General features: G+C 46.3%; 1 protein-coding gene across 10 annotated transcripts in view; it reads right to left on the bottom strand.

Annotated features, from left to right (window-relative positions):
* Positions 1-23,321, bottom strand: part of LOC117728001 (plectin-like) — a 92,415-nt gene that overhangs the window by 46,555 nt on the left and 22,539 nt on the right. For 6 of the 10 annotated variants that reach the window (XM_034528611.1, XM_034528614.1, XM_034528615.1 and 3 more), the window contains exons 1-2: positions 7,151-7,496; positions 3,210-7,010 (exon numbers count right to left, since the gene is read on the bottom strand). The exons of 1 other annotated variant lie outside the window; for it this stretch is intronic. In XM_034528611.1, the coding sequence (XP_034384502.1) occupies positions 3,210-6,975 (3,766 nt within the window). In that variant the 5' untranslated portion in view covers positions 6,976-7,010; positions 7,151-7,496. Of the gene's footprint in view, positions 1-3,209; positions 7,011-7,150; positions 7,498-23,321 lie in introns of those variants that run through there. 3 more of the 10 variants (XM_034528610.1, XM_034528613.1, XM_034528619.1) reach the window with 2 other exon arrangements.

Below are 23,321 nucleotides of genomic sequence, written 5' to 3'. Positions count from 1 at the left end.
GTGTAAACACAGTCTTGACTAAAACAGGTGGCGGGGTCTCTCTTGAGAAAAAATCAAAGTCAAATTGGATTACAGAATTCTGAACTGCAGCTATTCCTCCAACTCAAAATCGAGTTTGTCAGCGCCTGTAATGGGGCCAACCATGTCTTCTGGGAAATGACTAACATCCTAACCATCTTGACCAAACCCTCAATATATTCCACATGTTATCGAGCCCTATATCATTTCCAGGGTTCGGTCGGCAGATAGTTTGTATTGCTTCAGCAGATTCCTGATCCCGCGTCATGTCCAGCCTCTATAGTCATTATGTTGCCATGGACCACAATTCAATCGGCGTTAAAGCCCGGAGCTTGAAAGCCGGAGTTAAAGGCTCACAAACAACCGGCGCTTTGGTTCTTCCTCATTACACCATCCAGTGATGTCGGCACACTTTACATCATTTGCTTCTTTAAAAATCTCTATATATTTTTTTTTAGACCGACATCACAAAAAGGTACCGATGACTGATTCTTGGTTTCTACGCAGTGAAGCGATGCAGCCGCCCGCTCACGTCTCCTTCTCACTGTCCTGGCACACAGACGTCATCTCTTCCATTGGAAACCAGTTCGCTTGCTGTGCTTCCTTCTCAGTTGATGAAAGGTAGGCCGATATGTTCCAACTATTGTGGGAGCAACAGCGTCTTAAGTGAGTCAGCAGCAGCTGAGGTCATTCACTTTGTTTTGAGCAAAACATCGCTGGTGGTCAACAGCAAAAGCAGAGACGGCAGCAGCGGACTCGACTCACAACGCAGGCTATTGATAGATAGCACATGAATTATGTCCCCCATTCATTCTTTTTTTTTTTCTTAACTCAAAAATGTCATAAGACAAGCTCTCGGATTTGAGAGAACGATGCGGGTGAGTCATGACATCAAAATGAAGAGCCGCCATAATGAAAGGCACGAGGCTAGAGCTCCTCATTTAACCAATCACACAAGTATGCATCAGGCATGATTTCAGAGTAAAAAAAGAAGAAGAAAACACACAACACGGAGGGCCTCACTGCCATGTCTGGGATGTGATTTAGTATAATTGCCCCCGGTGCCATGTGTGGGCGGAGTTTAAACAGCCTCTCATGCCATGTCCATGTTATACAAAGCACGTACAGAAAGAAACATATTTTTGGCTGTGCAAGGCTTTTTCAAATGTTGGCCTTTTCTTTCGCTGGTTTCCACATCACCAATGCAAAGAAAGACGGACTGCAGCAAGACAAAAGCAGACATGCCTAACTGCGACTATATCCCAGGGTGTAGCAGCGTCTGCTGACAGCTATTCGATTAGCTAACATACCAAGAATACCACACACAGGAGGAGTGACTAATGTCATATCTGAGGTCAAATCAGAAGGAAACCATGCAAAAAGCTGGCTAATGCAAAGCTCCATAACCAAGCAGAGGCAAAACGAGGCTTGTCCACTACGTGATGTGAAATATGCGTTATGAAAACGGATTATTGCTGTAGCATTTGGTCTATGTGACGGATGACAATGGTTGGTAATGGACAGCAGATGTCAGCAGTGGGTCACTGAACACTGTGGTCATCTGATAGACTGGCACTGCTGTGTCCACATCTGAATCTTTGTGAATGCTCTGTTTATTCTGTTTTTTTTTTTTTATTATTATTTTATGTTGAAGCAACTAATTGAAGTTCTGTATATGATTAGTTGCATATGCTCTTTTCTGTACACGTGAGTCAAGCTTCATCGAAGTGCAGACGGGACGCATTTCCCTGACGAGTAGGGGCCTACCACAGACTGAACCGAGGGGTCCGGGCTGCTAATTCAGTCCAGATCTTTCTGTCACGTGTGGAACCAAACAAACGCACCCTGAGAGCTGTGAGCGAGCTCTTACAAACTTCCTGACTCTTTGTCCCGTTGGTCACACCCACAAAAGACAACGCCCATGCGAAGTCCCTGTCACTCACCCCAAATGCACGTGCTGGGCAACACAACCCTGCAATATCACTATTAAGAAAGTTAGGAAATATTAGGCGTCATCCAAAACCCCAGAGTCACATGAACAACGATTCAGAAACGCGATTCACGAGTTTCACTTCAGCAGAACCAACCGCGGCATCAAATGGCACCGCTTTCCAGGGAGTCGTGGAACTGTTATTTTCCAGATGCAGCGAAGGAGGCTATCATATGCTCCTGTTATCACATTGTCTACATGACTCCCATATCCTACGCATGCCATTGCATAACGGTATGCAAGGCCTATCTCCTATACACAAGACAGGCTGAAAAGAGCAACAAGCCTGGAAAAAAACAGGAGCACAGTGTTACTGGAGCAAAGGGGACAAATGGTCCCAAAAGCACCACAACTCCCTGCCTCCCTGTCTTCCTGCCTCCCTGCCTCTGGCTTTAGCTCACACACAACTCTCTCTGCAGGGAACAGGCGAGGCTGAATCTCAGCAAACAGCCCCACCTTGTTGGAATGACTGCAGGTCTGCATAATCTCATTGGACAAACAGTCAGGGATAGCTCCAGAGATTACCGACACATGTGCAGAGTGCAATATATCACCAGTACCACACCCGGAAAAAAAGTGTTATTTTCCGGGGTTTGTTAAAGTTTGTTAAATTATGGGTGCCACTTTAACACGTAAACGGTGTGGTAAATTATAGGTACGATTCAGTTACTTATAGCGCCCAAGTATAGTTTTATACACGGCTTTTAAGTATGACTTTCACCTGTGATTATGTGATAATGCCTGTGTGAAATCTGACAGCGTCTCGAACACGCTGTGTTACCGATACCCCGTCTATTTTAAAACACACGGATAATTAAATCCCAGCCACATCTCAACTGACTGTTCTCACCAGCTCACTGAAACCACCGCTCAAGAGAGAAAGCCTCTCGTCCACATCACAAAAGTAGAGGCTGGGCTCTGTAGCGTGTAACTTTAAGCCATAAAGTGTGATCAAATCCCCCCCAAATAAGACTTTGGAAGAGAAGTCAGAGACAGACAATTATGTTCTTCAGAGTATGAACTGCTTTAAGTACACAACAATGTAGAGGGGCAACAGAAGAGCCCTCAGCAAGCACCTAACCTAAGACCTCCCACACCTCAAAGAAAGGTGGGATCCCAGCTGCAAGAGCAATTACATCACATGCAAAGTGAGAGTCGGACCAGGTAGGAAGCAGGTCAATTGGCACGCATTCACACAAACCTTCAATGAAGTGTGGCCATGTCTTCTCCTCTGGCTCGTCCAGTGAGTGGTCCCAGGTTCCCTCAGGTGAGGCTCCTCGCATCCAGGCCCCCGGCGGCGGCGCCGATAAAAGTGCCCGCTCTATGGCAATCTCTTCCAGGACATCCAGGTCCAGTTCCTCGTCCTCGTCCTCCTCCTCGGGTTGCACAGGTGGAGGAGGGGGCTGCTCCCCAGTGTCCTCTGGACTGATGACCTGCTTCACCTCAACTATCTCCTCAACCACTACGATTTTTCTCTTCATGGCTGCTTCGTCTGCGTCAGGGCTGACGGACTCGCAGGTGTCCCCTAGGTGCACCTGGTCAAGCTTGGCAGCTGCGGGTGTGGCAGTGGCAGAGGGTGTGTCCTCCGCCAAGTCCTTCTTCTTCTCTTCCTTCTGCTTCGAGGCCTCGCCGAAAGAGAGCCTTTTCTCTGTGCTGCGCTCTGCTGCCTGACGGGCTGAACGTTGTGCAACTCTGGGAGGCTCCTCTTGCTTGCCAAAGGGGCTGGCCTGTGCCTGAGCTGCAGCTGCCTCTGCTCTCGCCGCTGGTGCTGCTGACTCAAATTCTCCGGCTGCGGGTGCTTCCCTCGCAGTGGAGGATGTTTTTGGTTTCGGAACCTCCCGCTTGATTTTTTCTGCACAGAGCCCCGATGGCTCCACCTCCCCTTTGTCTGCCGGGGCCTCACAGAGCACAGCTGCTGCCTGCCTGGCTTCCTGCACATTGCACATTCTTTCGGGGGTCTTCTTTGGAGAAACGCTCAGTTCAGTCACTTCAGAGGTCGTGACACGGCTGTCTTTCACTGTACCCTTGGGCAATAATGAGACGTCAGTGGACGCTAATGCCTCGGCTTCAGGCAAAAACACAGGCTTTGTGTTCATGGTGTCTGATACTGTTGCCTGAGCCTGCTTCTTCCCTTTGCCTTTCTTTTTACCCTTTGAAGATTCCTCAGCTTTCCCTGTAGTTAAAAGAGACTTAGTGTCAACTGTGGGTTTCTGAGATTCTGACGCTGTTGCAGGGCTTTTGCCCTCAGGTTTGGGACTTGCTTGTACGAGCTCCACTTGAGTTATTTTCTGCACGGTCACAGTTTCCACTTTAGTCACAGTCATTCCCTCAGATTTCACTGTCTCCATGTGAGGCAATTTAGCTTTTGACTCGTCCTCGGAGCATGACGGTCCATGTGTTATTTTCCTGACACTGCTTCCCTCAACCTTGACTTTTACTAGTGCACCGTCGGGACGCTCCACTGGGGGCACTAATGGAGTCTGATCTAATGGCAGGGACGCCACTTCAAAAATACTTTGGTCCTCAGTTTGTTTTGGGACTTCCATTATTGGCTTCCCTGGAATTTGTTTAGGGTCTTCCTTTATTTCCCCCCCATTGCTATCTATTTTAGCCTGAGCCGTATATTCCTCTACAGGTCCCTGAGTCTTTGTGCTGGTACACATGCTCAGTGGCTCTGAGGTAAGTGGTTGGGGTTGGAGGGTATTTTCAGCCACCTCCTCAGGCGTCTTGTCTATACAGGGTTTTTCCTTCTCCAACTTAACGGCCGACAGCTCCTCAGCATTGACGATCTTGGAACTCTCACCTGGAGATTTCTTTTTCTTCCTTTTTGATTTAGAACTTGCCTCAACCATTTGTTTGGTTTCCATAACCACCTCCGTGGTGGCAACATTTTGACTGTGTTGAGGGGATGTGACACCCTGTACTGAGACTTTAAGCACCTCTTCTGGCACTATTTTGACATCTTTCTGGACATGAGGAGTCACCTTTACATCAGTTTTCTCATGTTTTGTAATGATCTCCGTTTCTGTAGCTCTCCCCTTGACGGGTTTTGCGTCTTCAGAACAGACCATTGTTGCTGAGAGAGTCGTGGTAGTAATGGTAGTTTTAACTTCAATTATTGAGGACTCAGTCACCTTAGTAGTTTTCTGGGGAGCTTCATCAGTTTTGGGCTTTGATGAGAGATTCACTGAAGTCACTTTGGTATCAATGGGCTCCTGGGTGACCTTTACTTTAGACATCTCCTTTACTGGCTTGCTGGTGGTACTGTTGGGCTGTGGTTTGGTGGTCTCCTGAGTGACAGTTTTCTTGGCCTTCTCAACATCCATTTTGAATTCAACTGGGGCCTTCAGTTCTGCCGGTTTAACTGGTTTCTCATTAACCTTTGCTCTTCTAGGCTTCTCTTCATCAATTAGTGTTGTGATGACAGGGACGGGAGTGGCATTGGCAGCAGGGAGTTTGGAGGTTTCCTGAGCAGCAGACACTGGAATACCTGGCTTGGTATTCATGTCATCAGGTGCTGTTTTAGCTGAAGCCTTGACCTCTGAAGATGTAACTGGACCAGCAATCACCTTTTTTGTCTTCTCTTCATTTAAATCTTTATTGACTAGTTTTGTGATGACAGGGCCAGAAGCCATTGCGATAACTGTCTGGGCATTAATGTTATCAGTTGCTGTTTTAGCTGAAGCCTTGACCTCTGCAGGTCTAATTGGATCCATGGCCACCTCCATGGCCACCTTTTTTGTCTTCTCCTCTTTGATCTCTGAATCAGATTTAACTGGATCAACAATCACCTTTTTAGTTGTCTCTTCCTTCACATCTTTATTGGCAGGTGTTGTGGCAGTAAGGAGACTGGTGGTTTTCTCAGCAGCAGCCATTGTAATAACTGTTTGGGGCTTTGCTTTATAATTTGCTGTTTCAGCTGTCGCCTTGACCTCTGCAGGTCTAATTGGATCCATGGCCACCTTTTTTGTCTTCTCCTCTTTGATCTCTGTAACAGCAAGAGTTGTGGTAGTTGAATTGCTTGTTACAACATAACCCGCCTTCATGGAAGCTTTTTCATCAGCGATCTTGAGCTTCTCTTTATTTGTTTTAGGAGACCAGGGTTCAGCTGGAATCTTTGATGTTACAGCACCTGAAGCCCTGGTAAATGGTAGAGCTGTCTTGGAGGACACTGATGATGGAGTGGTCTGCGGCGCATCCTGTTTCAAAGCTGCTCTCTGAACCTGGACAGACATTGGTGCCCTCTCCTTTTGGACTTCAGACACTCTTCTCTCCTGTGATGTTGCTGCTGGCTTCTCACTGCTCACATCAGGATGCTGACGAGAGACTCTTCTTACCTTGCTCTCCTCCATCACCGCTGCCTCACTTCTGAAGCTGTTCCCCCGACCAAACAGAGGTTGAGGCTGGTCCTCCACCTCCCATGATGCTTTGGGCCTGACTGGTTCTGCAGCCAGCGGGCGACCCCTAAACCTGGGGGTCCTATCAGAGGAGCTCTCTTTTTCTCCGGGACCCATCATCGAATGGCGGTAGCCGTGACGCTCAGTCAGAGACTCTTGGCTCTCTGCCTCTCCCCTGCGTCCTGGCTTGGGAACATAAGATGTAGGACCTTCCACAGTTTGGACCTGTGCAGCCCGGTAGCCAATGGCCATGGTGGCGGCTGGCTTCCTGATCCTTTGCAAGGATGCAGGGACAATCTCAGGGGGCAGGCGGAGGTAGTCACGCAGGTGAACAATGCCCTCATTGGTCAGGTACCAGTAGAAATGTCTCCAGGCAAATGTCTCCTTCACATAGCCCCGAGACTTGAGAGACCCCATGGCACGGATTACTTGTAGGTTTCTCACACCTTCAAGTTCAGGGTGCATGGTCTGAGGCCTCTTGTCCTTCTTGGCCACCATGACACCATCTTTAAACAGGATCTCATAGATGGCCCTCAGTTCCCGCATGGGCATCAGCATTCCAGCGACCATTGTGTTTTATGTCAGTGTGCTCTCTCAAAGCAAAACTGAAAATCACAACATGAAAGGAACATAAATAAGACAATCTTACGTCCTATAGTTTAAAAGAATCCAGCGGCAAAACCGGCTGTCACATGCTTCTCAATTCAATTGGAGAAAAAGAATCCTTGAAATCGTTTTATCTTACTTTCGTTTTCCTCGTTCTTGCCGATCCTTTGGATGTGGTGAAGAAAAAAAAGAATATTCCTCTGTGAAATTGGACTTAAACAAAGTCAAACGTGTGCTGTCCCTCCCCTCACATTCAGCGTGGCTGGGAATGAACAGACTCCGTTCTGCCGAGATGGCAATGACAGAATGGAAGAGGGAGCGTGTGTGTGAGAGAGTGAGAGAGAGAGAGAGCGAGAGAGAGAGAGAGAGAGAGACACACTTCTCAGTCGGGCTCCTCCTACCTTCGCTCTCTATTTCTTAGGAAAAAACTGTCGTGGAAAAATTTTTTCACTAAAGTAAATAGTACAGCAGGAAGCGAAGGAAAAAAATAAATCTGTACGCAATAAATTGTTTGAAATCAATCAGCACAAAGTCAAATGAATGGAGCAACACACCCATGAAGTGTGTTTGAGTGTAGCTCTGTGACTTTTACTGAGACGCACAACCACACACGAAGAGCACACGCCTCCTTCGTAATGTACACACACCTCTAAACACACACTACGACCGGGACACACAGACACACACACACACGCGCACACACACACGCCCAGTAATGGGCTGTTCTAAACGCGGATTAGTGAAGAGAAAAGATAGTCATCCACTTGGCATGCATCTATCCCTGAGCATCTATGTCGGTTATCAAGTCCAATGTGTCGTGTCGTTTTACACATTCCTTGCTCAGTTATCACTCGGGGAGCTTTCACTCTACGCACAAGGTGTGGCTTTGGGCGCCCATGTCACATGAGCCTTTTGAAAAGTGCAAAGGGAAAGATGACATTTGAAGAGAAAAAGCATAAATCATCATCAGCGTATTTTGGGATCAGGAAAAAACTTCACAGTGGTAGTTTGATACGACCCATGCAAATGTAGTCTTAACAGAGAAAGAGAGAGAGAGAGAGATTCTATTCAGGTCTGTGTTTGTTGGGGATTCACCAAGAATAGGAAATGACATAGACTTATAAGTGTTTCCCATTGCAGCTCATTAAAGTGATGCAACAGGCTGTAAAGCACCCTAAAGTTGTGTTGCTGCCTCACATTCAGGCTTCATGCCTCGGCTGGTAACCAAGATTGTGTCTTGCACAACTATATAAAGAGGTGCACATTACAGCTAACCTTTCCAGCGCTCCCAGGAACATGATATCAGATTTCTATCCCGAGATCACTTCTCCCTTCTGTACATCTGTCTCCCGTTCGTCTCTCTGTGTCAGTGAGTGAGCCCTCTCGTGTCCAAGCCAAAAACTGGAAGGGAAAAACTGAGCACTGTTGGACCGAGCGGAGGACTACATGTCCACTCATCCCGTTGAAAAGAGGGAGAACGACTACTGGAGGAGTAGAGCGAGCGCACGGTGCCGTGCTGGAACACAGCGATCCAGTTGGGAAACTGTGGCGGCGAAGGAATGATGCCTTCCGCATGTTGGTTGAAACCACACACGCTATTACACATCCAAAACCCGGTCTAAAAACTGTTTAAATTTTTTGCTTGCCATGGCAACGGTCAAAGCAAGGGAGCCAGTTCCCGAATAGGCCTCCCCCGGACTGCTAGACTAAACCGTCAATAAGCAGACCGACTATACAGAGCTATTTGCAAAGACGTCGCGATCTGAAACAAACCATTTAGCACATCGGCGAGCTTTCAATAGCAACTAGGACAATTCTAAAAGTTGTGAGGGCAAAATTACAGTCTCACAGTATGCGCTTAAAACCACAAACAAACATGAAATATTTGAAAAATAGTTTCTGGCAGGACTGTGGTGACACTTAAGCCTACTAATATAGTCATTAAAAACAAGTCCTGTCATTCAATAGTTCTTGAGCATCTGTGAGGTGATGCCTCGGGCCCTGTGAGTACTCCACCTAAAGCAGAAATGCTCTGAAACATCCCCCAAGGTGTAACATCTTCTGTGGCGGTGCCCGGGAAGTCAATCATTCAGAAGGGGAACAAAAGGTGTCCACAGGTGCATTGTACAAGACAAGCATTCCTCTGTATTCCGAAGCAACGGTGGCAGCTGGTTCAAGCTGGCTGTGTGTGAATCTGCAAGTTTGGGCTAAAATAAGTGTGTAGAAGTGACAGGAGGATTTTGAAGCATTTTACTACTCAACCTATTTGGTATACTGCTGAATGTTTATAGCTGGCAGTTATAGAGGTCATGCAAAACAATATAATGAACTTGTTCAAATGGAAAAATAACCAAATACATCAGTCCCAATGATACGACGTGTTACAATTGGGGGTACTCTGCATCACCATGCATGGTGCTCTGATCTCCTGGCCCCATATCAGAGTGATTTCATGCACTGTTTATGCACAAAGTGTTCAGTGAACTCCAAACTTCCCACAGTGACCCGCATTCTGGCTCGAGGCCCAGTCCCCTTCAGCCGTCCAAATATTAAATATGCCCGGCTTCAAGAGGAATACGGTATTGCCCGGGCCTGACGAACCTCGGCTCTGAACACGGTGCCGCTGCCTTTCACAGCGACCTGGTTGGTTACAATGGCTGTGTGAAGGTTTGAGGCTGGCGGTAGCAGCATAGTATAAACCGTTAGAAATAGACTCTCAAGAGGGAACGCTCACTTTAGAGCCAACACGGTCTGATTTCATTCAGTCTATAAACGGCAGCCGACAGCTGCAAATGGAAACATGATTTGATGGATTGAAGCAGATAAAGTAGTAATAAGACTTTAGGGAAGAATAGTTTCCTGGTCAGGAGTCCACTTTTGCTGTTATGATTCAGACCTCCACAAGTCCCAGAATAGACTTGTCACCACCACACTGATGGGTGGCTGGCGACTGGCCCACGGTAAAGGCCTGCTGCTCCGGGGTCTATTGGTCTTGCACCCTGTGCCCTCCATTCTGATATCAGATCCAAGACACCCCCCCCCCCTCCCTCCCCCTGCCACTTCCAGGGAAAGCAAAGGTCAGCAGAGCCTTTCTTGCCCACCAACGTGTGCGCTGACATTACCAGGGGTGTCGCACCTGAAGGCCATGTCAGAACGATGGGTCCTCCTAATGAACGACACGTGTAATTCAAGCTTCATACACGACTATCAAGTTGTTACGGTTTACAGTGAGGTTTAAGTGAGCCTTTAAAGCCACGGATGACACACTGAAACTTTCTAGCTGAGCAGGAGGAACTGATTCTAGCACGGTGCTTTGGAGCACTGCGCGCTGCCCTGGAAATACGGTTTAAAAAGTGAGGCACATGTTATGAGGTAAAAACACAGGAAGGGATTTTAACATCTTTTTTTTTGGAAGGGTGGCCCCCAAATCATGACTTGCATGTTTGTGTTAGTGACGAGTCATTCTGCAATGCATGAAAGTTCCCTTTTTATCTGGACAATAAGCATATTCATTTGAGGCTGGCTATAGCGCGGCTATCAGACAGCTGTGGCCCTTCACAGGGCGGACCACAAACACCTCAGGAACCTGCTAAAGTTAGACATTGTTGTAAACAGCTTTATATGGAGGCGCGGGTCGACACCACAGTTTTTATCGGCTGTCTGACTATAGTCAATTTGATGCTTTAACCAAATTATGAAGCAATAATAAACTGTAACTGTGGCAATAAAAGAAAACGAGCTCTATGGTGGAAAATAATATGCAAGAGAGGATTTACATTTTGTCTTTTTGCTTTGAATAAAAGATAGATGTAAAGAAAATAAATCTATACTGTTGTTTACTGATATCACAAGGAGTAAACACACAGTAAGACACACACAGTCTTTTTTTAGCAATGCCAGTCATCTGTTGGGCTGACTATTTAGCGCTAATGTGAGCATGCTAACATGCTAAACTAAAATAACTGACATGGTATAAATAGGAGACTGAAGCATGCTGACATTAGCATTTAGCTCGAAGGACCACTGTGCAGCATCAAGGAGCGCCAAGAACTACCAAGGCATCTCCAAGAAACCCAACAACAACTCTGACTTTGTCATATTCTTGCTTTATGGGGAGCAATTAAGCTTTTTGTAAATCAGTAAAGACCAGTGAGTTAATAAGTATTGGGAAACCAAAAAGAACAGTCCCGCCATGTAGCGCTCCATTTGCACTTTCCTTTCAATGTGCAAATGGTGGAACCATAATTCAAGATAAAAAAGTAAAAGCTAATACTGCGGAGTCGTTATCAGTGCTGGCTTGATTCCAATGACCCTGAATAAGGGATAAAGCTCCGATAGGATACACTGAACCCTTCAAAGCATAATCATCCTGGTTATGCCATAATTAAAATGTCATTCATTCTGCAAGACATTCATGGTCCCAAGAGGATGAAGTGGACTGATGTTGGTGTCCTGGCCTTTCCTCCAGTGCCACCATAACATTGACTGGGAGCTCTAAAGACATTTCCCATCAGCCTCAGCTGTACTTGACGTTTAGCGCTAACGTGAGAGCATGCTAACACGCTAAACTGTCATAACTGACATTGTATAACCGCAGCAGCTTGGGTCCGGGAGAATATTACTGAAGCATGCTGACATTAGCATTTAGTACAGGACCTCAAGGAGCTGCTAACATAGTTCATAAATGCGTCGGCAGTGTAAAAAAAACTAAATCCACAACATTTTTCATAACGTTTCTCATATTATTTACACAAAATATTTTTTTGGGGAGTTGTCCAAGGCCTACAGATTTAAGTTGTTGCATATTGTACAGTTTCAAAAACCCCTCTGGGACAAGTATGTGATTTGGAGCTATATATATATAAATGTGACTTGTTGAGACCTTAATCCCAACAGTGCCAATAAGTGCTTGTACAAGCAGAGAAAGTAGCCTTTGAAATGCAAGATGGCCACTGCAGGGATTAACCCCACGGCACTGACGGGTCGGGTCCTTTGCCACTCTGTGTGTAATTGGATCGATCAAGTGGTTAAACATTAGTGATTTGTAGGGACCCGTGAGTCGCATGCATAGCCAAAAGGGACTAGAGATCATTTTGAGGGCTGGCCAGTACAAAAAATAAGAAAAGAACTTTTCATCCCGTTTCACCAAACACAAACCCACAGAAGTGTGTCACACCACAGAATGGCTTCAGACAAAGAAGCACTGTGTGTTCGAGGCTGGAAAGCATGAAAGGAGACTGAGAGGTGTCTTTGGCATTCCTCACACTGCTGCGAAAGTAAATAATAAACTTTCTTGGATAATAAAAACAAGGGGCCAGTTACAGTAGAAGGGGCGGGGGGGGGGGGGGGGGGGGGGGGGGGGGCGGGCAAGAACAATAAACAATGTAATGGTCTAAAATCAGTCAAGGCGCTAAAGGAACTGTTCCTGCTGCTTTTTTTCTTCTTCTTTTCTTGCCCCATAAATATATTTGGAGTCATATAAGTGACTCGTTAAAAGCAAAGTATGTGTAAGTGTGTAAAAGTTTTTTAAAAAAAAGTCTGAGCAATATAAAGCTGTATTGACGTCGCAAGTAGAACAGCCCACTGTGTGAGCGGAGGAAAATGAAGCCAACGCTTGGCTTTTCTCTCACCAGCAATAAGCAATAAGTGCACATGGAAAATCTATAAACTGATATGCGCTTGAGGTAAATATGACAGGACCCCGCTTGTGTTCTCAACTCCTTTCGAGTCACGGGTCACACCGACTTCTCCTTTTCCAGAGTGGAAAGAAATGCAGTCACAGATTATGCGTCCCTTCACCCTCTTTGCCGACCACAAATAAGCAGGGGCACCCAAAAGGACTGCCAAGTCTCTCTCTCTCTCTCTCTCTCTAACAAGCTGTCATGTCATGTGCTAGCATGGGGTCTCCATGTGTCCAGCCTCACGACGCCCCCTGCAGGGGGGGGACTTGAAGCAGGAGCAGGAACATGACAGATGGACCATGTCTAACACTTGGGAACTGCATCGTCCGTGGATAATAATGGATAATGTTCCCTTATGATTGATGCAGAGGATGTCAAAGTATTCCTCGCCCCCGACATTCTACATCTTTTATACCGCACATAAAATGCGCTTCTTTTGCTTCTGTAATAGAAATCAGCTCTTTTTTGGGGGGGGGGGGGGGGGGGATTTCTGCAAAACAACCACAAGACTACAAAAAACGCTCTGTGTTGCAAACCAGTTCCAGCCGTGGGATCTGCACAGAAAATTCAAACCAGCCCTCGACCCTCTTGTTCTTTCTCCTCGGCGAGAGCTGTACGCCAGCTCAGCTAAACGGTGGCCAGGGATCACAATCAGCATGCAGGAGATGCATTACACCATTTAGGGGCTAGAAAAGGCTTAATTATTGTTGAACCAGACGGATCCTTCGACATCCGCAACTCACAATTTAGATTGCACAGTGGGAAAAATGAGTTTCTGCCTGTGGCCACACCTCTTCATGACATAAACCTTCATCCGACCAATGCTGACAACCACGCACTCACTGCACCCGGCCTCCTTTTCCCGTACCGATCGACGGTTGCCACTTACCTTTCTTCGGGCTGAGCCAGAACCGATCTCCAAGGTAATCTCCTCTGTCCATGCTGCTTGGATCTGATGGCACAAAGGCCTCAGTGGCTCCAATAAAACAACACAACACCTTGCTTTCTGCATCCACCACCCCCGGCCAACGCCACACTGCTACTCCTTATTTCCACCCTTGTGAGAACCGCTGCCCATCCGGCGGAACAACGGGGCACGCAAGATGGGTCTAAGTGAGAGGAGGAATGGTGGTGGGGGGGGTACGTTCAGGGTAGGGAGGGTGTTTGTGAGAAAAAGAACAAGGGAATCTTTTCATCTGCGACCCATAAATACAGAGGAACATCTACACCATCAATTTTAAAAAAGGCCCTGCCAGCCTGGACACATCCTCTCTGCTGCCCTGGATACCCATGTCCCATAAATCCCAAGGCGCCCACACATTATTCCGACAACGGCTAACTGGGAGATACACACTGGGCCCCTTGTTCGAGAAAACCGTGCAAATTATAGCCCCTGACATTAAACATGAAGTGTGGACAGAGGAGAAAAAGAGAGGAGAAGAACACTAGATGGAGAAACACAGAAGACAGAGAACAAATAGCCGGACTTCAGAAATCCACAAGAAACCCAACAACAACTCTGGCTTTGTCTTATTCCGTGGTTTATGGGGAGAAATTAAGCTTTTTGCCAGTCTCTAAAGACTCTAAAGAGTTAATCTCAGAACTGGAGACAAGTATTGGGGAACCACAAAGAACATGCAGAGCTCGAGTGCACATTTCCTTTCGATGTGCAAATGTATGTAACCATAATTCAAGATCACAGGTAAAAGCTAATACTGCGGAGTCGTTATCAGTGCTGGCTTGTTTCCAATGGTTCCAAAGACCCTGAAGGATACGACCAAGAGATAAAGTCTGACAGGATACACTGCAACACTTTGTTCAGAGCTAATTTGCGCTGAACCCCGTCAAAGAAGCATAATTATCCTGGTTATGCCAAAAATGACAATGTGGCCCCTTCCTCGGCCCTTGACTTGAGGGAGGATTTTAAACACGGACGCGTTACTTCACACACACAAGTGTCTTAAAGAATAGATTAGGCACAGAAAATAAAGTTTTGTAAAAAAAATGACTCGGCTAATATAAAAGGTACACAATCAACAGCGATATTGACTTTTGAAATGCCTGCTCCGCTCATGGAAAACTGTTTTGGTTTCGCTGTTGGGGAGGCGTCATGCTGCTGTGCGCTTTCACACAGCGGCTGCCAGTCAAAAAACATTCTCGATGTTGCAATGCATACTGGGAAACTAATTTACTGTATATTTATTTGCAAAAGTAAAATGCACTGAATTCAGGTGAAGAGGAACCTTATTGGAAGCAGTGCGCTGTTTTGTGAAAGTGCGATCAAAAAAATAGTGCGTCCCTAAAATCAATAATAGTGATTGAAAATAAGAAGAAGAAGAATTATTATTATTATTAGAATTAGAATGTTTACAAAATAATCCCGAAACAGACACAAATAGAGACATGTGAGTGTTGTATGAAGACAAACTCCGATGGAGGTTGACCTTCATAAAATGGAGCTCCAGTGAGGTGAGGAGGGTATAAAATGGCTGAAGGGAGCAACAGGCCTGGCAGTGCCACACAGACAGAGTATGCCATGAGGAGGCGAGCTCGCTCACGCTTCCTTTAAACGGCGTTCGTATGAGAGGAAAATAGAGGAAACATCTGTGTACGAAAACATGTCCCAAAACAATGTAACAAAGTCACATTTTAGGAGTAAAAAGAAAGAAAGAAAAAAAAAAAAAGATTATTTGCACGGTGACTCAGCGTCTGCGAACCACACATGATGGGTGTGGCCATGCTGGGCGTTGGTTGCTGTAGCAACGCAGCCCACAGGTTAGTCAAATACCATGTGCCCGTCCACGGTTGAGGTTTCAGGGGGGAGGGGGTGATGTGGGCTGCTGCTGCTGCCACGGGCAACCAGCTATCAAACAACAAAACTTGACACAGGATCCAGGCTTTGGCTTTCCTCATTGCTGCCACAATGAGAGGATTTGCATTTCTAACCTGAAGAGGATGAGCTGTATTTTTAGAAAGACATCCTGCTCATCAGCCTCTAATTGCACCACCCAGACAAACACAATACAGTTCACACACACACACACACACACACACACACACAGGATAGGTGATTTATTATCCTCACTACCATAAAACGGCTCCATCTGGAGGGAATGAATCCGTTGCATTCTTTCTCTCCTCCAGAGTGGAGAGAGGGGAGGGGGTAAAAAGCGACTGCACGAGCTGCTCCTCTCACTAAAGAAAGACTGAAGCAGTGAACCCACTTGGTCTGTTTGTGGCTAAGAAGAGAAAAGGTTCTTTTCTCCCACATGCTTTTTAAAAATGTTCTTTTTCCAGAGTCCAGTTTCAGACAGCGGTGACTCACCGTCGTCATAATCTCTGTGACATTCATAAACTGGAGCCGAACCACCCACAAGAGGGCTCTTGTAACTCCATCGGGTGGGAAAGACTCACGGCATGCCACTACTGCTGCTCTTTTGACAATATTTTCCACGTGCAAGAAAGTCATCAAGGACAAGGCCAAAACGCAAGACATCCCACTTCCTGGAATCCTGTCGCCTGAGGGATGCAATAGCAGACCCGTACGAGGAAAAGAAAGTGTCCGTGTGCAGAAAGGACACACACATTATTTGCTCTTTTTAACTAAACAGTCGCGTACTCCATGAACTACAGGAGCGCTGACGGTCGTCTGAATGAGTATAGGTACTGAAACGAAGAAAGCTGGAACCCGACGTGTCATTTCCTGCAAACATGCACCCCATGGCCCCTGTGTGAGCCTGTGCCCATCACTGAACCCCAATAAGGAGGTAGTTTATCATGCAGGAGCCCAGTGGGTGGAGTGAGAGATTACAATGGATTACTTTGAGGTATTATAATTTCCAGTTATAACCGTAAAGGTTGAATGCTTTTGTCTTCCACACAGCATTGTCTGTGAGCCTGGCGAGGGTCCAGGGCAAACAGGCTGGGAGAGAATACGCCACACCCAAAGCTGCTCTGCTGCTGGATTAAGGAAATAGCAGGTTATGGAGTGCGCGTACAAAGAGCGATAACCTGGAGCCAATGAGAACACCTACACTAAGACACATGGTCGAGGTTCCACTTGACTTGTTCTATTCGTGTGCCGGGTGACAGTTCAAGCGTCCTCGCTGCCGCAGGAGACGGCGTTTTGCTGTCCCTCTTTGCTCGTCCTGACGGGCGGAGCCGAGTCCGCATCCTGTTTTTACACCGTGACACCTCCAAATGAAACTCCTTCCTTCCAGAGAGAATAGCAGTCCAAACTATGGGGCTTTCTGAACTGTAATGAAAGCCAGTGAGCGGGAGCTGCGCCAACACTGAACAATACAGGGGAGACATTTAGCACTACTAAAAAAATAAGGCCGAAATGAACTCCTATATGAAAGCCCAGAGGGGTAACATTAACAGTTTGTCCTTGAGGGCATATGGGGGACTACACAGCAGAGTGACTAAAGCCAACAGCCTATCAGATTACTCCCCTGACTAATCTGACAATTGCTTGATGTTTTTCCAGCCTCCTCTCATGCTTACAGTGTGAGCTTTCAAAGGCTTTACCGAAATGAATCCACGGACGAATGCCCCGATAAAAAAAAGATAGGTGTGGGGGCCGTCGTGTCGGCCCCCACACCTATCACAGCAGAAACAGGTACACAGTTTCTGCTGTGAGGTAAACAGTACACAGGTACGGACAGGACACAGGACACAGGTACGGACAGTACACAGGACACAGGTACGGACAGTACACAGGACACAGGTATGGACAGTACGCAGGACACAGGTACGGACAGTACACAGGTACGGACAGGACACAGGTACGGACAGGACACAGGACACAGGTACGGACAGCGGCCCGCGCGTGCTTTAGATACGATGCGAGTGCCAAAAAGGATTCAATGGTGGCGTGCCCTTTGAAGTGAAATGCACACCAGTTGGATCAGCTTGATCCATCACGCTTTCTAAAGAGCACTCTGAGGTGTGACAAGGTTCTGACGCGAGTAGTTTCACCCTCGAGGGGAGGGGGGGGGGGGGGAAATGTGAAGCCCGAGGGCAGAGAGATATGTAGTACTATCCTATCACGCGCACACACGAGCGCACACACACGCACACACACGCACACACACGCGTTCTTGGCATTTTTGCTTGATGAGTAAACTGATGAGTTACTGGGCCGGCATTGTTTGCCACCACTCCTCCATCACACACCCACACATTGGTGTCAGCAACATTTGATGGTATGTACGTTCACTGCGCCGCAGATATCCATGTAAGCACACACCTCCCCCCCTCCCCCCCCCCCCCCCCCCCCCCCCCCACACACACATAATAGAAAACATACTTTTGCCCTTTGGCCTAATGCTTTGTTGTGGGGGACAGGCTACACCCAGGTGTCCGCTGGTTTATCAAAGTGGGCAGGAAGACTTCCAGATGTACAAAAAAAAGAAGAATGAGCTGTGAGTGTATGGGGGGGGGGGGGGGTGCACAGAATATCTATGAAACTGAAGCCATGTCGCACTGAAAATGTGACACTCAAAAGCTCAAACAAGCATCTCTTTCATAAACTCATGCGGGTACTTATTGGTGCTGATTTTCAGATGTTCCGGAACCATCCGGCGACATTAATGTAACGACAGACGAAGAGGCACTCACCTGAAGAAGAAAAGAAACAGACAGAGAAACAACATATTTAGTACAATCACACCTGTGGTAAATAAAGATACGCGCACGCTATATGTTATATAAGAAAACAGATATGGGTGAAGTTACTCCATCTCTCATGCACACATCTGTTAAACTGTAGCCAGCGGGGTTGAATACTAGACAAGGCAGAAACGTCCAAGTGTGTTGCATCAGCGGAGACAATTGCAAAGATTTCAGTCAAATGGGTGCATTATTTTTTTCTCCGGAACGCTCCAGCTTTGTCGGAGCTGTCCGACAAAGAGTCGAGTTACAGATTCATCACGCTTGAGGGGTTCACGTCAGTCGATGGGATGTGTGCACAAAAAGGAGAGGAGAGATCTGGGGCTGTGAATTAAAAACCTCCGTTAACTGGCTAATAGCACCATCTGCTGGACAGAAAGACTAAAAGCAAGTTTGGTGCTGCAAAGCATGATGGTAAATTAACTAATTAACTATTAATATTATGGTCTGCAGAATAATTCACGTGGGGAAAAAAAGACATTGATAAAATATAATAATTCGTCAAGCACAGGCTTGCTACATGTGTAACAGGAACATTAGCCCGGAATATTCACAAATCAATTATAATAGAGGAATGTAACTAAGAACATGTACTAATACTATACTGTACGTATTTACTAGTAATGTACCTGGGTACCTTTTTACTCCTCTACATCTCAGAGCCAAATACTGGCCTTTAGTTTACTTTAGTCACTTTTCAGAGGATTTTTCACCCCCTTCCGTGAAAAACGTGCAAAATCTCCACATTAAGTGATTATGAATATGAATATTTGTGATAAAATTGGTGGATGACGTGTTCCTTTATGTGTGTTGAAAAAAACCTCCTTTTTGAAGTGTTTTATTTAGCTTAAAACATGAATGTTTTCTACAGATCGGTGGTTCTCACAGGACAGCAACGCTATACCAACTTATTATAGAATATGATGCATTGCTGTGGATTTAAAATAATTTGTAATACTTTTGCTAATATTACTTTAACACTTTTACTTAAATAAGGGTTTGGAGTATTTCCACAAGGGAAGGATCTGAATACTTCCATGACTAAGTTTTTATCTGTACGATGAGATATATATATATATGTTCTACACAAGAGAAAAAATGAAATGAGAAAAGGAGGAGAAAAAATGAGAAATGCGAGAGAAAAAATGAGAAATGCAACCCGGTAAACCACATTTGAAAAATAAACTGTACACTTAAATTTTACAGCCGCCCTTCACACTGGGGGTCATTCCACCCGGACCACCCACAGCGGCCCGCTACCGTGTGGGACATCCCCCACACGAGCTTCCTGTCCCGTATGAGTACCGGCTACCAACCGGCAGCCCTGCTAGGGTTTCTTTTAAGTAACCAACACTGTTTTAAATCACCACCTTATGACTTTGACGGTCTAAAAAAAGGAAGTTGTGCGAACAGCTGACTGTCCCGAGTGTTTATGGCGAATCCATGTGGTCAATATTTGACGTCGTAAATTATTATGTTATGGCGAGGACGATGACATTTTTGTGGGCAGCTTTAAAGGTTTTATGAATTAAAACATGCTTCACAGCTTATTTTTATGTCTTGTCTTCAGGATTTCACACCTCAATAAACAAGAATCCAATTACCTTCATTCCAGACATACTATATGTCCAATACAAGTATTTCGGATAGGGATATTTAAAACTATGCAGGACTAGTTTATCTGTTGAACTCACAGCCCATAATGAGGCTTAGGGTTGCAACATACAACTCTTTTCATTCAATCAACCGGCAGTAGTGACAGACATCATGTCACGTTATTTTGAGGCAACAAAGTCGCCATGTGTCGCTCGGGGGGACTCATCAAATGAAAAATAAAATAGTACAAGAAGGTGAGAGGAAGCATCCTGAAAGAGCTGTCAGACTCTCCTCTGGACAACATCCCATGGTCGCATTTACCAATTTATCAAGGACAAAAATCATGGGACAGGGAAGCATTATTTTTTGTCAGGAGAGAGATATGTATTTTGTCACGGGTTGGCATTCAGCTGTCAGTTCATTATGTGCAAAGTAGACCTCTGTTCAGTGATGTGATTCTTTAGGGATTCTGCTCCACGCTCAAATCACAGAAGCAAATGCCAAGATATCCGGACTGTTAGTCCCTGGTGTCATGCTTAAAAACTACTATTCCAACAATGCAACTCAACAGGAGAGTCAGTCAATAGATCATACTTCCCATCCCCACACTCAACGTATAATTCAGGATTTCTAATAAATGTTTGTTCGACGTTTCAAACGGAACTCGAGATGCGCCGACGACATCATCCGGAAGAACAAACCCTTATGACATCACGAGGGTAGTTTTCTCAAACACAACAAAAGTCCTCAGAAAAGATTATCGTCACAGACCGAATAGAACTACAGAAAGTCAAAAGAATGTGTATTTGTAAAATAGTCAGTTTGGTTGCCCACTGGTGGGTGCAGACTGCAATCGACCCCCTGTCCATCAACAACCTGACACCAGTCAATACAGCCCCACAAATCTGCCCACGGCTTTTCCTCACGGCTCTGCGGTGTTGGGATCACCGGTCACTACCAGACGGACCGGCCTCCTCCGGGCCGCACACAAACACGACCCGGTTTGCGAGGGCCATGTGACCTGTGTCGTCCCCCCCCCACCCACCTCTTAATGCTAATTAAGAGGTGTGACCATTAGTCATCTTAATACAGAGCAGAACTGTATTGGCCACTTCTGATGGTATTCTTTCCATCGGGGGTCTTTGTTGACCTCACTACCATGTTACTTACTACTTGTTGGTGGATTCAGTTATATTTAGGGCTGCAACAATTACTTTCATTATCAATTAGTGTGTAGCTTGTTGGCTTATGATTTGTACTTCTCAGAGAACCAAGATAATAAATAGTCAAATGGCTCGTTTTATTCCGACCGGCCGTCTAAAACCCGAGGTATTCAATTTCTAACGGTATAAAATAGATCTGCAAAAGCGTTTCAGCACTAGTTATACTATTTATATATTCTCGGACAGAGCCCGCTGAACACACGTACCCATCCGGTAAAGAGATACACATACTTCATTGTTGCATGGTTGCATAATGGCATGTATCATATTCAAACATACCCTCAACTGATGAGGTCATAATCTATGTCGACTTGTATTCTGATAAAGTGACATTAGCAGCCACGTAAACGTCCAAGTGACTAATGAAATGCGTCTTTCCCCGATATTCTCCATCACATGCACATATATGCATATATGCATTACGCATTACGCATTTTTAACCTCCGTTTCTGTATAAAATCTGTTTGAGTGCATGTGACATTTAAGGCGAATCGAGATTCATGTGTCCAAATAAACCAAATGGCTTATTCAGAAACATGAATACGTGATGAATCAAAAGGGGTCCAGTCCGGCTCATTGACGAGCAACACATCCTGGTCCCGACGCAGGGACCAGGACCCTTCCCCTCGGTGTCACGGGGTCGGATAACGTGCCGTTACTCGTCACGTTATCCGACCCCGTTTGCTGCTGCTGCTGCTTCACAGTCTGAGCAGCCTGGGAAAAAAGGAGAAAAGCTCCCTCCCTCTCCCTCTCTCTCCCCTCCCTCCCTCCCTCCCTCCCTCCCTCCCCTCCCTCCCCCCCCTCCACCTGTATCACTTTACCTGTCTCCTTTCTCTCCTTTTCAGCTGCTTCGTTGCTGTTCCCTCGCGAGGCGACACACAAAGGCTGGCTTACCTTTGCTCGAGCAGAAGGTCTCCATGCTGGACGTTGTCGGGGAAGAACTTTGGAGCCCTGAAGAGTTGCTGCTGCGACTTTGCCCCCCCCCCCCCCCCCCACCCCCACCCCCAACACTCTTCTTTTTGATTTCCCAAGTGTGTCACGCCGGATCTCTGACTCTCTCTCTCTTTTACTCTCTTACTCTCTTACTCTCCCTCTCTTCTCTGTGTTCCTTCTCAACTCTCTCTCTCTCTCTCTTTCAAACACATCCCACTGGGTAGATCAACAGATCCCCCCCCACCCCACCCCACCGCACCCTCTCCGCCTTCACAGGTCAGAGCCGCCCTCCGTGATAATACTTCTGTGTGTGTGTGCGTGCGTGCGTGCGTGCGTGCACGTGTGTGTGCACAGCGTTGAAGTGTTTGACGAAGAAAAAAGAGGAAGAAAAAAAAAAAGAGCTCGCATTTCGAAGCTGCAACAAAAGGCAAACGCGGGCGTCGAATAGGGAATTTAATTCAAACGTGTCGCCGCTGCAAACGGCCGACGAGGCGTTTGATTCAGTGTTAACGGGGGTTTGTTCCGTGCAGCTTCAACGTGGGAGGAAGACATGTCCACCATCAAATTCACCCTACTATGCAGAGAGAGAGAAAAAGGACTGGGTGACATTCAGACAGAGAGAGGGACAAAAGCATCACAGATTTAACTGCAGTGCCACACACTGTAGCATTGTGTAATGTACTGGACAGAGAGGAGTGTCAACGTTCTATATATATATATAGTGAATGCATCAGGCCGTCCTACTGGGTCTCTCCCTAAAGGTCGTCGTTAAGTGATGATGCTCCACGGCCGCCGAGAGTCCAACATGCTAAATAATGTATAAACCTGCGGGCCGAGTAAATGGCAGCGGTGTACAAACACCAGTCAAGCAGGTGTTTGTCTGAATGTGTGGGTTAATGATTAGCAACGATTCTTAAATTGCAGCAGAGCGCCGCACACATTAACCCAACGTGGAGATATCCAGTGGACCCAGGAGAGAGAGAGAGAGAGAGAGGGGGGGGGGATGTAAAAGGTGTAGTTCTAAAACTAGTGGAGCCTTTCTTTGACTCCGAAGGTTTCATTTGGGTCCCTTCGACGGTGTACTGCGTGAGAGGAAACGGTCCTCGTCTCTAATGCATTTTTTTGCATTAACAGCCAGTCGTACATGTTTGCTTTTGATGATTTCATTGTACCTTGAAAGGGTGGATATTAATGAGCCGTGTCA

Source organism: Cyclopterus lumpus, chromosome 25 (assembly GCF_009769545.1).
Source record: "Cyclopterus lumpus isolate fCycLum1 chromosome 25, fCycLum1.pri, whole genome shotgun sequence".
Lineage (NCBI taxonomy): Eukaryota > Metazoa > Chordata > Actinopteri > Perciformes > Cyclopteridae > Cyclopterus > Cyclopterus lumpus.
This window is presented reverse-complemented; position numbering and strand designations above follow the sequence as displayed.